Genomic DNA, 13,054 nt, shown 5'->3' with positions numbered 1-13,054 from the left:
TTTGGAACTTTCACGGAAAGGACGTTTGGGAATGTTTAGGGACGTTGTTTGATCTTTAGGAATTTTAGGATAGAAAGACCGATACCATTCTGTTACTATTGATTTCTTAGAAAATTGTATTATTTATAAAAGTCAAAGAGTAGGTCATTATTACCTAGTCAACTATTATATTTTACATAAATTGTTAAATATACAGGGTGGAGCACGAAACGTTACTTCTAAATGAGAGTATTTTGTATCTTAAGAAGTTATTCAAAAATAGTATTTTGCGGAAAACTGTGCAGTAAGTACATTTTTACTTGTAATGAATTATTAGATTTAAATACGAATATAACCCGGAGAGCTAATTAATACATGAATAGTATCTATAGAATAGCTTTACTCTTGTTTTTAATTAGGAGCAATTTCCAGTATGTAAGTAATTAGCAGTATTTTTTAAAATACAAATCAGAACAGTCAAGTTACTTAATTAGAATTGTGTTGCATTATATATAATTATTTTCGTTTTGTTTACACTTTTTATTTTGTATTTATTTTATTTATGGAAACTTTTTTGGTTTTTGTTACATTTATAGGAATTATTTACTTTTAATTAAACAGCTGCTGAAGCACCTGGAAGGCCAGTTAAAGTCCAGTTTTTAAATAGTTCTTTTTTATTATTTCGCTCTTGTTAGTCAGTTGTTGTTATTGTTATTTGTAGGCAATTGAAGCTAATCACTAATTAATTAATTACAGAAGAACAATATAGTTATTACTAGGACGTTTCTTCCAGCTGTGTATTAATTTTTGTACTTAAAACTTGCATTTATTATTGTGTTCTATTGCCGTCTATAATTTTCCTGAAATGCCTTTGTTTAATAATTTCCTTAATAATGCCAATAGTAAGTTAATAATATGGTCAAGTACTTCCAGTAATGAATATAAATACGATATATGTGTACTTTTTATAAAGTTTTTACATTGTCCTAGTAAAGTACTTCTTGTTGCACTGAGTGTATTAGAAATAATTAGAAAATATTTAATCTACAGTGGAATTGATAAAATAATAGCTGTTGTACAATACTGCCAAAAAATATAAATAAACAACTATCGTATAATTTTTCTATTTTCTTTTAAAGAAATATCCTTAGTCCTGCCCTGTGTATATACCTAGATATTATACTAACAAAACCTACAACAGTGAAAGAATTTGTGTTGGTTTTTACTTTAGTTTTGTTGCATCGTTAAGTTTCGGTCAGTTGAAATGAATATGGTAAATATATATAAAAGAAACTATGAGTGCTGTCAGCACAGGACAAAGTTGTATTACGTAGCAATTATGCTGAAGTGTACGATGTGTTGCATACCTATTTAATCATTGATTACTATACATCTATTAAAAAACCATAATGGCCGACATCAGTAACAATGCGACAACAATTGAAAAAGAATGATGGCCGACAGCTGCAACAATTAAAAAAGAATGATGGCCGACATCAGTAACAATGCGACAACAATTGAAAAAGAATGATGGCCGACAACTGCAACAATTAAAAAAGAATGATGACCGACAACTGCAACAATTAGAAAAGAATGATGGCCGACACTACGTCATAGTGGAGCAATAAAAATGGTAAGGGGAAGAAGTAGTTTTATTAATTTTTATTTAATGTAATAATATCATTAGTTCCACCCTGTCTAAAACTTTGCAGAATTCACAGTAGCTCAAACGCTCCTGCTTAGTGTATCTCGAACTATTTTTTCTATGTCAGTTAAGTTTAAAAATTGCCTTTAATTTAATGTTTAATCAAAATAATGGCTTATAATTTTCAATCTGAAGAAGACGTGAAGGAATACCTCAATAATTTAGGAATAGAATATAGGTTCGGATGCTACAGCGAAAAAAATCCTGAAGGTAAATATAATTTCATGTAATCGTAAAATTATAGGTTATGTCATTTAAGTTTGCCATTTACTGGGAGACTATTTGGAAGCTGTAAAAAAGGAATATGAAAAATCAAACGTAATTTACAAGAATAATTGCGACGAATTTGACTATGGAAAAAGTTGCTACAAGTATGGAGTATATAGATTATTGGGAAAAGGGGGGCAAAAGCAAGATGCTGCTGTAGCTTATCAGTACTTAAAAAAGGCATGCGAATTGGGCAACCCAAGTGCTTGTTTAAGTCAAGGCCTGTTATTAATTTCGAATGATGAAAATTCTGGCATTCAACGGGATGTTTCTAAGGTATTTTTCATAAATTGATATCTTATATAGCTTCTACATAATGTGCCCTGTTTCCAGGCATTTTCTCTGTTAGAGAAGTCTTGTCAGGATAATAATGCAAATGCTTGTTACTTTTTATCAGGCATGTATATATCAGGAGTTAAGAAACCCAGTGTTAAAGCATCTCCTGAGAAGGAAATCAAACAAGAAGACTATGATGTCCCCAAAAACATGCAAGAGGCATTTAAGTTAGCCCAGAAAGGTTGTGAATTGGGAAATGTATATTGCTGTGTAAACCTGAGCCAAATGTATAAGAAAGGTGATGGTATGTACTATGTTTAATTAACATTTTATGGGACAGTTGCTTTTGTTGAGTTTTAATAGTCACTAGTAGATTATTATTTAACAATTGCGATACTTTTACCTTTTTGACTAAGTATTTATTAATTTATGTATTTTATACATAATTCCTTTCATATGTGCTTTAATTCAATTGCTAATTATATGTATAATTGATTTTAGGTGTAGATAAAAACCAGGAATTAGCTGAGAAATACAAGAACATAGCCAAAGAGATGCAAAATCAACTTCAGTCAGATAAAACACTCACATTTCAAGAAGGACTTGCCTGAAGATTTTAAGTTACAATTTTTGTTGATTAGTATTTGTTAATTATTTAATATAATTTTATGTAAATTATTGTTCTTTGATTTCTTCAAAAGGCTTATGATGTAGAAGTAACCAAATATTTACTTTCCTATCGACAAAGGAGTTTAATTTGGGAATGGTTTGTTTAAACAACGTTTAATTAGTCAATTTGTCAATTATCAGCTCATTAATGTTTAGCAAAGTCAACTGTTAACAAATTAGTCACAATATTCAACTACTAATCTGAAATAAAGCTTCGTGGGTTTAGTAATTAAATGTTAAAAAAAATGTGACAGTTTCAACCAAATATTGCAAGATGTCTTTAAAAACTTTACTAATTAATTAATTATTTCTACCTAATATTTCGTAGTTTGTTTGAAAATAGTATTAAATTTCTCGTCAAAGAGTTATTTCCATTAGAAAAGTCGTTTTCAAGCTTTCTTTGTGGTTTTAGTATTAAGTTGTAATAGTTGGTGTATGTTGGGTTGTCTATACATCATATCACAAATTGTAGTTTAATTTTAAAAAAATATAAATCAGCATCCCTAACTGCGTCTACATAGAAAGAANTAATTTAACGATAAATATTCATCAATCTACCCCAATGAAACCAGAAGAATAGCGTAATTATAGTCATTATTTTAAATTGTCCCGGCGCCTCCACCAAAATTTTTAATAAAAATAAATAAAATAGTGATAACGTTTATGAATTTTCACGAATGTCTTATTTTCGACATTAATACGATAATTAACAACAAAAGTTAAATAAATGCTCGTAGTTAGTAACTGAATACTGTTTAGCAGCTCCAGATAAAAATGTGTATAAGTTTTCGACCAAATTTTACAGGTTAGGTATGTTTAAAAATATTAGTAATTATTTGATTATTTCTAGGTAATATTTCGTAGTTTCTTCGAGAATAGTATTGAGTTTGATGTAAAAGAGTTATTCCCATTAGAAAAGTCGTTTTCTAGGTTTCTTTGTGGTTTTAGTATCATGTTGTAATAGTTGGTGTATGTTGGGTTGTCTATTGATCACATCACAAATTGTAGTTTAATTGTAAAAAATATAAATTATTATCCCTAACTGCATCTACATGGAATAAATACTATTTAAAGATGAAAATTTATCAGTCTACTGCAATTAAATCGGAATTATGATTCAATTATAGTTATTATTTTAAATTGTCCCGGCGCCTCCACCAAAATTTTCAATCAAATTTTTAAGTAAATAATCAACTAATATTGTAAATTATTACCTCGTTACTGCTCAGTAATGTCAACTGTTAACACATATTGGTCACTATATTCAGTTATTAAGGCATTAAATCAACTATTACGATATTTTATTAATCAACGTTATCCATTAATTATTCACTAACGATTGATTAATAATGTCAATTATTGGTCAATATTGTCAGTTGTTATTATTACGTGTAAATATGAATCTGTCGGTCATTTATTAAAAGTATCAAAAAATATATTAAACATTCGCAAACCCAATAGTAAATCGATCATATCACAACTGTATGCGGATGTCAGGTGAAATCAGCGGACGATCCTGGGATCTGAAGGGACTCTAATCTAAAAGGCCTTCCCTTGGACGTCTGCAACGCTGCACTTTTATTGTAACTGCCTGTGACAAATAAAAACATTAACTATCATTTTTATCACCTACTTACAATTATCGTTTCTAATAACATTTCTCCTTTCAAAATCCGGATTTTTGGAATTATCTGATGACTATCGGTACGTCTATAATTAAAGGATTGAACTGTGAGGAAGAGCATGGTTAAAATATGTTCGATAATGCTACCATCCGTTAAAATTTGAACGGGTTGCACTAGTATACAATTGCAATTTTTGTAAAGATATTTCATAGAGTTAAAAAATATATTGTCGAACAAACTTTCACCTGAAATCGATGTGTTAGGGGACAGTTTACCCCAAAAGCCATTTTCGTGTCCAATCGGTGACCTTTCAGCACTTGGCATTTCCCCTCTGGTTTGCCTCTTCCTTGCGAACTCTGTAAAAAAAAACAAAAGCAAAAAATAAAAAAACAACTGAACTTTCATGTTCATAAAAATAAGTAAAACAAAAAACAAACTGCATGAAACAAAGTAGAATGAAATCTACCTAATTGATTTTTACCTCTCCAGGTGTTGATGACTTGATTGGGGTCCAGTCGCGAAGATTCGCTCAGAAGTTCCGCAGCCCTTTTGGGCTTGAAATAATTCTCGACGATGTCATTTTTACTTTCGAAATTCTATTAATACATATAAACAATTGAAAACGATCGTTTCAAATAAAATCGATTGAGTACCACCTACCTGGTATTGTACGACGTAATGCGGTGTAGAAGAATTGCTACTGCTGTTTTCAGAGTTATTATTACTGTGTGGAGACAGAAATTGTCTGTTATTGTTGTTTCTTTTACTAACAGCTGTAAAAAAAATCGATTATTAACGTAAAAAAATTAGAACAAATTTATTAACCCGTTGGGGGTAGTTTTGTTCTGGGCGTGATCATATCCGGTAATTTGTATTTCTGTAAGTCGTCCATCCAAATCGATTGTCTTTTGATTGTTTCAATATCTCTGAAAAATGTCACGTATTTTCAAATTACTCAACGAATGTAAGTGTTAGGCATCTAATGACCTGTAATTGCAAGTTTCTTTCAATGTTCCCGCAATTCTCTCGGCAATTTGAGTCAGTAATTTGATAGACCTGTCTTGTCTTCGTATTGTTTCTAAATAATCTTCCCTCTCCGTTTGAAATTCACTTTGGAGATCGGACACCTCCTTTTCGAGTAGTTTTATCTAAATAAATCATAATTATAAACCTATATATATCTACTTAATTATTGTGGTTAATTACTTTATGACGACATCTTCTTAAGGCTTCAGTTTTAACGTTAAGTTCTTGACTTATATCTTCGTATTGGTTTTGCAGAATTTCCCTATCTTCGTTCATCTCCAATTTCTTCATTACATGAGCTATGGCACTAAAAACAAAAGAATATGTTTCATTTGTCAGACGTGGAGTCAGTTGTTTTATTCGACGAGTACTTGAGTCTTTTTTCTGCTGCGATCTTCTTCTTTTTTCTTTTTTCCGACAGTTCTTGATCGTCAGCTTTTTCACCCCCGATCATGAGATTCTTCAGAGCTTCTATTCTTCGTAGTATCTCTTGTTCGGAGACGTTTTCCCTCTGTCTCATACTTTTCACCAACATTTCTTCGTTTAATTTTCTTATATTTTCTTCGTATTCATCTTTAATGTTTTCGATTTGTTTCATGATTTTTTCTTTTTCGCTCTTTTCGTTTTCGTGCAGATTCTTCAGCTTCTGCATCTCCGTCTGGTATTCGTCGATTAATCGATCTCTTTTGGCGTCCAGTTCGGGATTAGAAGTTATATTTTTGTTCACTTCCCTGTTTGGACTTTCACCTAAGGACTTCCGATTTTCTAAAAGTCCCTTTAAGTGATCAATTTCTTCCTTGTACTGTCTCAACATCGCATCTTTGGGATCCTGAACGTAATCAGTTTCTTTCAATAATAATATTATTATTATAAAAACAATATTTATTTAAATACCTCGTTCACCCGCGGTTTATTACAGATATTTTTAGCTCTGTTTGCGTACCGCAGGGTCGACAGAGTTTCGTGATAGTCCCTGCACGAAGGGCTGATACATGCTATCATTAAAGTTCTCGTATTACCCCCCAACGAATCCTGTCATAAAAATAATAATAATTAGAATAAAACCAATCAAATTGGTATCAATTATCATTATTTTAGAACCTGTAAAAGTCTGGTCAACTTCGAATCCCTGTAAGGAATATGTTTGGCTTTCCCGTCCACCAAGGCCGATATGACATTCCCGAGGGCGCTTAGGGACAGATTTATTTTTGTCGCCTCCTTCAATCTGTCCCCCGTGGCCCCAGTTTTCGCCTGTCTCTCAGAACCGGCCAAATCTACCAAGTTCAACTTACCTAGCAGCATAAAACACAAAAAATATATTTCAATATTTTATAACCATGCAAAAGTACCCTTTTTAATAGATTCCAAGTTCCCTTTGTTGGATATCTGTTCAATACTGATTGTGAAAATACTATGCGATCGGGAGCTATTCTGGTTCATCAAAGTCGCTCCCGTGATTCTATTTTTTGTCCCGATGCTCAGTAGTTCTTCGCATTCGTTAACGTTATGTACAGGGTGAGTGGAAATGCCTTAAACAATAAACGATAAAACACTCGGTACGTTTTCGAAATTAATCGACCACCTACCCATGACTACCACCCCCACGTTTGGGACTTCTTTAAGGGTGGGAGCGGGTAAATTCCTTGTCGTTGGCACAAGTAAATCCCTATAAGTAACAATAATAATAGAAAATTATATTGTTGCTTATTATACAGGGTGTTTCATAAAAATGCGACAAAAATATCGTAATATCGTATAAAAATGTCGATTCAAACGGGTTAGGTTAGAATAAGACAAGAAACACCCTGTATATGTAAATAAACAATACAATACCTTATTTGTTCGTTGTATATTTCTAAATAGCTAACCATGGCTAAATATTTGACNGCAATTGCATCTTAAACGAATCAATGTTGACAGGTAATATTATATATAAAAGAAATTATGAGTGCTGTCAGCAATTTTTTATGCGGAAGTGTACGATGTGTTGCATACCTATTTACAAACAATTATTTTAAATTTAATTCTTCAAACAATTTTTAAAGTGATTGAACAAATTGTTCAAAAAAATGAATTTCTACCACTGGAAGCAATGGTGCTATGTTACAGTTAATAGTTTAATAAAATACAGTATTTATTTTTACTTAATTGTTGTTTCAGGTGAATCCGTTCCAGTGACTAAGACTCCTTTTCCGAATTTGTCGAATATTATTTACGACCCTAAAGAGCATTCAAGACACACCCTATTCTGCGGCACTCAGGTGATACAGACGAGGTATTTTGGAGACGAGAAAGTCCTTGCTGTAGTAATACGAACAGGATATTCAACTTCTAAAGGTATTCGAATTAATTGATGATGTGTATAAATCCTGTATGTGCTTTTTATCTGTCAGGTGCTTTGGTCAGGAGTATTTTGTACCCACCTCCGGTCGATTTCCGGTTCGAAAAGGACTCCTACCGTTTCGTAATGCTTTTGGCTGTGATTGCTGGTATCGGTTTTATATATACGGTTGTTACAAAGGTGATGAGAGGCGTTGCCCCTAGAGAAATTTTGATAGAAGCCCTGGACTTGATTACTATCGTCGTACCACCGGCCTTACCTGCTGCCATGACCGTTGGAAGTCTTTCTGCCCAAACACGGTTGAAGAACAACCAAATTTACTGCATTTCTCCAAGGACCATTAACGTTAGTGGATCTGTAGATTGCGTATGCTTTGATAAAGTAAGTTTTTATTATATAATTTAAATAATTGTAATTAATTAATACATATACTTTTTGTGTAGACTGGAACATTGACTGAAGATGGACTAGATTTGCTTTGCGTGGTCCCAGTGAACGGCAAGGTATTCGGTTCTCCCATAGAAAACATTGAAAGTATGTCCTACAACACGTTTCTTTTTGGTTTGGCTTCCTGTCATTCTCTGACTTTGATTGATAAAAAGATTGCTGGCGACCCTTTGGATGTAAAGGTGCAATGCCTTCTGCAAGGTGTACGTTCTTTGGTTGTTATTTTTTTATTCCTTTCCAGATGTTTGAAAGTACTAGATGGAGCCTGGAGGAGCACGAAACGTCTGACAGTACGAAATTTAACATGCTCTTCCCTACGGTCTTGAAGCCTCCGAAAAATTGCCCCATCAAAGTGAGGAACGACATGGATGCTTCCGAAGAATTCGACCTGCAAATAGGGATAATCCGAGAATTCCCCTTCTCCAGTAGCGCCCAACGAATGGGGGTAATCATGAGAAAATTGGGAGCACCACACTTTGAATATTATTGCAAAGTAAGTATGGTAAAACTTTTAATTTGTTTTCTATTTAAATATTTATTTTATTGTATTAAAGGGTTCCCCCGAGATGATACTGAATTTTGTAAGGCCAGAAACTGTCCCCGAGGATTTCTCTTCGATTTTGGAAAGTTACACTCAAGACGGATGTAGGGTCATTGCAATGGCTCACAAAGAGCTCAAAATGTCCTATGCCAAAGTTCAGAGGGTTCAGAGGGAAACGCTGGAAGTTGATCTCGACTTTTTGGGTCTCATTGTTTTGGAGAATCGCCTTAAACCCCAAACGACCCCCTGCATTCGGGCCTTAAACGAGGCCAATATTAGGATCATTATGATCACAGGTAAATAAAATAATAAGAATTTTTTTTTACCTTTTTTTGACATGAAACAAAAATATTAGAAGGTCCTTTAAATGTCTCCAATTATTAATTTTTCCTATTTAAGGTGATAACATTTTGACAGCGGTAAGTGTTGGTAGGGACTGTGAGATCATAGACCATGGACAGAGCGTTATTACAATGGAATGTGACGACACGTCTTCTACGCCCCCCAGGATTTATTATTATTTAAGTAATTCGACAAAAAGACCCAAAAAATGCGGAGGTGCTGACATGAGTCTTATATCCAACTCTGCAAGCATTGCGAGTCTCGACACCGTAGAGTCCCAGGTCCCTGCAACCGTCAGGGACGAAGACTCCACTTTTGTCGTCGGTGGCAAGTGCAAACCATACACAGGAATTTACAACGATTACAGGTAAGCGTACTCTATCTATTGTATGGGCTTTGTAGGCAATTAGTTAATTAATTTTATAGATTGGCACTAACTGGAAAGGTCTGGACAGCGATAAGGAATTATTATCCAGAGTTGGTTCCTCGTATTATCACCAGAGGGACCATTTTTGCACGAATGTCCCCCGAGCAGAAGCAGCAACTCGTCGAAGAGTTGCAGACAATGGGTTATTGTGTCGGTAAGTGCAACTTCTTGGTGCCAAATGCTCTTTAATAAGTACAATTTTTTTTATTGTAGCAATGTGTGGAGATGGTGCTAACGATTGCGGAGCCCTTCGTGCGGCCCACGCGGGGATTTCCTTATCGGAAGCGGAGTCGTCTGTCGCATCGCCTTTCACGTCCAAGATCGCTGATATTAGTTGCGTTTTAAAAATAATAAAAGAGGGACGGGCCGCTCTGGTGACCAATTTCGGCATTTTCAAGTATATGGCCTCATACTCATTGTGTCAGTTTATCTCTGTCATGATCTTGTACAGTATTGATTCGAATCTGAGCGACGTCGAGTTCCTTTACATCGATCTCTTCATCATTTCTGTGTTTGCATTTTTCTTCGGCAAAACGAAGTCGTATACGGGGAAGTTGGTGAAAGAGACGCCATTGAGCAGTCTTTTAAGTGTGAGTCCTTTGCTGTCCCTATTCCTGCAGCTTCTGCTGGTGACCGGATTCCAGGTAACGTCTCTGGAACATTTGAAAATGCAAGATTGGTACGTGCCATTCAATTCTTCGGCGAGGGTGGACGAGAATGACGTCGCCTGTGTGGAGAACTACACTATATTTACAGTTTCCAGTTTTCAATATATTATATTGGCTGTGGTATTCAGTAAAGGGAAGCCCTACCGACAGAGCATCTTTTCCAATTACGCTTTTGTGGTGTCAGCATTTCTTCTAACAGCGTTCTCAATCTATATGGCCTTATATCCGGTTCAATTTTTGGCCGACCAGTTTCAACTAATGTTACCTGACAGTTTCCAGTTTCGGACGTACCTGGTGCTGTACGCCGTCGTTAATTTTCTTGCCAGTTTGTTCGTCGAGGCCATTATTATTGACAATATCGTTTTCAAGAAACTTAGGTAAGTTTGATATTTTAATACTAGTAGGATTCTGTACCATAAAGGTAAAAGGGAACTCCTACGTTTTATACCTGAGGGAGAAGTAAAATCCTGACACTGTTTTTGTTGTTTCAGATTTAAATTTCATAATTTGGATAAGTCGAAACGAAAATATTTAGCGATCGAGCGCGATATGAATATGGATACGAAATGGCCCCCTCTTTCCAGTCAATTCAGGTCTGCTGCCAGTCCTATGGACCCTTCGCCTCCTTGTACTGCCGAGATCGTCGTTGAAAAGGAGAACAAATTCGAAAAACACCACATACTCAATAGTCTTTATGAGGACTCCTCTTCCAGCTCTGCGAAAATGGTTTCAAGCAGTGACAGGTACCTTTATTTTCTAAATTTTATAAAAAATACGATTTTAATTTTTTTTATTGATTCCTACAGGACTCTCAATCAGTTGTCCCCAGTGATTACAGACGACGAGAGTGATATTTTCCAGAGTGCTGGTAGTATTTCGATGTCGCTTCCATCGTCTCCCTTCAAGGGGTCTAACGGTCACGCGGGATCCCCTGACAAGGTGGGCGCTTTGAGCAGTTTGAACGGACTGAATAACGTAATAGCAAGTAGTCCGAAGGGTTTCCGAGGAGAACTCGAAATGAAAAGTCTCGAGGGTAGGTGAGTGTTGTTTTTCTTGATGATGTTCGATTTTGGAACGTACAGAAGCTGACACGTAGCCCGATTTTTTAAAATAATTTGGAACTTTCACGGAAAGGACGTTTGGGAATGTTTAGGGACGTTGTTTGATCTTTAGGAATTTTAGGATAGAAAGACCGATACCATTCTGTTACTATTGATTTCTTAGAAAATTGTATTATTTATAAAAGTCAAAGAGTAGGTCATTATTACCTAGTCAACTATTATATTTTACATAAATTGTTAAATATACAGGGTGGAGCACGAAACGTTACTTCTAAATGAGAGTATTTTGTATCTTAAGAAGTTATTCAAAAATAGTATTTTGCGGAAAACTGTGCAGTAAGTACATTTTTACTTGTAATGAATTATTAGATTTAAATACGAATATAACCCGGAGAGCTAATTAATACATGAATAGTATCTATAGAATAGCTTTACTCTTGTTTTTAATTAGGAGCAATTTCCAGTATGTAAGTAATTAGCAGTATTTTTTAAAATACAAATCAGAACAGTCAAGTTACTTAATTAGAATTGTGTTGCATTATATATAATTATTTTCGTTTTGTTTACACTTTTTATTTTGTATTTATTTTATTTATGGAAACTTTTTTGGTTTTTGTTACATTTATAGGAATTATTTACTTTTAATTAAACAGCTGCTGAAGCACCTGGAAGGCCAGTTAAAGTCCAGTTTTTAAATAGTTCTTTTTTATTATTTCGCTCTTGTTAGTCAGTTGTTGTTATTGTTATTTGTAGGCAATTGAAGCTAATCACTAATTAATTAATTACAGAAGAACAATATAGTTATTACTAGGACGTTTCTTCCAGCTGTGTATTAATTTTTGTACTTAAAACTTGCATTTATTATTGTGTTCTATTGCCGTCTATAATTTTCCTGAAATGCCTTTGTTTAATAATTTCCTTAATAATGCCAATAGTAAGTTAATAATATGGTCAAGTACTTCCAGTAATGAATATAAATACGATATATGTGTACTTTTTATAAAGTTTTTACATTGTCCTAGTAAAGTACTTCTTGTTGCACTGAGTGTATTAGAAATAATTAGAAAATATTTAATCTACAGTGGAATTGATAAAATAATAGCTGTTGTACAATACTGCCAAAAAATATAAATAAACAACTATCGTATAATTTTTCTATTTTCTTTTAAAGAAATATCCTTAGTCCTGCCCTGTGTATATACCTAGATATTATACTAACAAAACCTACAACAGTGAAAGAATTTGTGTTGGTTTTTACTTTAGTTTTGTTGCATCGTTAAGTTTCGGTCAGTTGAAATGAATATGGTAAATATATATAAAAGAAACTATGAGTGCTGTCAGCACAGGACAAAGTTGTATTACGTAGCAATTATGCTGAAGTGTACGATGTGTTGCATACCTATTTAATCATTGATTACTATACATCTATTAAAAAACCATAATGGCCGACATCAGTAACAATGCGACAACAATTGAAAAAGAATGATGGCCGACAGCTGCAACAATTAAAAAAGAATGATGGCCGACATCAGTAACAATGCGACAACAATTGAAAAAGAATGATGGCCGACAACTGCAACAATTAAAAAAGAATGATGACCGACAACTGCAACAATTAGAAAAGAATGATGGCCGACACTACGTCATAGTGGAGCAATAAAAATGGCGAGGGGAAGAAGT

General features: G+C 34.1%; 3 protein-coding genes across 4 annotated transcripts in view; 2 read left to right on the top strand and 1 right to left on the bottom strand.

Moving 5' to 3' along the window:
* The window catches only part of LOC108735855 (probable cation-transporting ATPase 13A3), a 17,704-nt gene extending 5,461 nt beyond the window's left edge, over nucleotides 1-12,243 (top strand). The window contains exons 6-15 of the mRNA XM_025975215.1: nucleotides 7,708-7,884; nucleotides 7,941-8,269; nucleotides 8,332-8,517; nucleotides 8,577-8,828; nucleotides 8,890-9,172; nucleotides 9,276-9,585; nucleotides 9,645-9,799; nucleotides 9,859-10,690; nucleotides 10,805-11,056; nucleotides 11,120-12,243. Coding sequence (XP_025831000.1) covers nucleotides 7,708-7,884; nucleotides 7,941-8,269; nucleotides 8,332-8,517; nucleotides 8,577-8,828; nucleotides 8,890-9,172; nucleotides 9,276-9,585; nucleotides 9,645-9,799; nucleotides 9,859-10,690; nucleotides 10,805-11,056; nucleotides 11,120-11,354 — 3,011 coding nt within the window. The 3' untranslated portion in view covers nucleotides 11,355-12,243. The remainder of the gene's footprint in view (nucleotides 1-7,707; nucleotides 7,885-7,940; nucleotides 8,270-8,331; nucleotides 8,518-8,576; nucleotides 8,829-8,889; nucleotides 9,173-9,275; nucleotides 9,586-9,644; nucleotides 9,800-9,858; nucleotides 10,691-10,804; nucleotides 11,057-11,119) is intronic.
* On the top strand, nucleotides 1,633-2,902 carry LOC108735858 (cytochrome c oxidase assembly factor 7 homolog). The gene is made up of 4 exons (XM_018468060.2): nucleotides 1,633-1,894; nucleotides 1,944-2,227; nucleotides 2,285-2,531; nucleotides 2,729-2,902. Exons 1-4 carry the CDS (start codon nucleotides 1,795-1,797, stop codon nucleotides 2,836-2,838), a joined length of 741 nt encoding a protein of 246 aa, XP_018323562.1. The 5' UTR covers nucleotides 1,633-1,794; the 3' UTR covers nucleotides 2,839-2,902.
* LOC108735857 (kinesin-like protein KIF17) overlaps nucleotides 4,293-13,054 on the bottom strand; it is a 16,374-nt gene continuing 7,612 nt past the window's right edge. Inside the window, exons 1-13 of one of the 2 annotated variants that reach the window (XM_018468058.2) lie at nucleotides 7,381-7,427; nucleotides 7,134-7,213; nucleotides 6,897-7,076; nucleotides 6,649-6,839; nucleotides 6,442-6,579; nucleotides 5,919-6,376; nucleotides 5,728-5,854; nucleotides 5,509-5,669; nucleotides 5,347-5,447; nucleotides 5,182-5,294; nucleotides 5,003-5,117; nucleotides 4,767-4,877; nucleotides 4,293-4,487 (exon numbers count right to left, since the gene is read on the bottom strand). In XM_018468058.2, coding sequence (XP_018323560.1) covers nucleotides 4,390-4,487; nucleotides 4,767-4,877; nucleotides 5,003-5,117; nucleotides 5,182-5,294; nucleotides 5,347-5,447; nucleotides 5,509-5,669; nucleotides 5,728-5,854; nucleotides 5,919-6,376; nucleotides 6,442-6,579; nucleotides 6,649-6,839; nucleotides 6,897-7,076; nucleotides 7,134-7,213; nucleotides 7,381-7,418 — 1,911 coding nt within the window. In that variant the 5' untranslated portion in view covers nucleotides 7,419-7,427 and the 3' untranslated portion in view covers nucleotides 4,293-4,389. Of the gene's footprint in view, nucleotides 4,488-4,766; nucleotides 4,878-4,987; nucleotides 5,118-5,181; nucleotides 5,295-5,346; nucleotides 5,448-5,508; nucleotides 5,670-5,727; nucleotides 5,855-5,918; nucleotides 6,377-6,441; nucleotides 6,580-6,648; nucleotides 6,840-6,896; nucleotides 7,077-7,133; nucleotides 7,214-7,380; nucleotides 7,428-13,054 lie in introns of those variants that run through there. The other variant, XM_025975217.1, reaches the window with a different exon arrangement.

The sequence above is a fragment of the Agrilus planipennis genome, unplaced genomic scaffold (genome assembly GCF_000699045.2).
Source record: "Agrilus planipennis isolate EAB-ADULT unplaced genomic scaffold, Apla_2.0 scaffold69, whole genome shotgun sequence".
Lineage (NCBI taxonomy): Eukaryota > Metazoa > Arthropoda > Insecta > Coleoptera > Buprestidae > Agrilus > Agrilus planipennis.
Note: the sequence above shows the minus strand (reverse complement) of the source record. Positions and strands in the feature narration are given on the sequence as shown.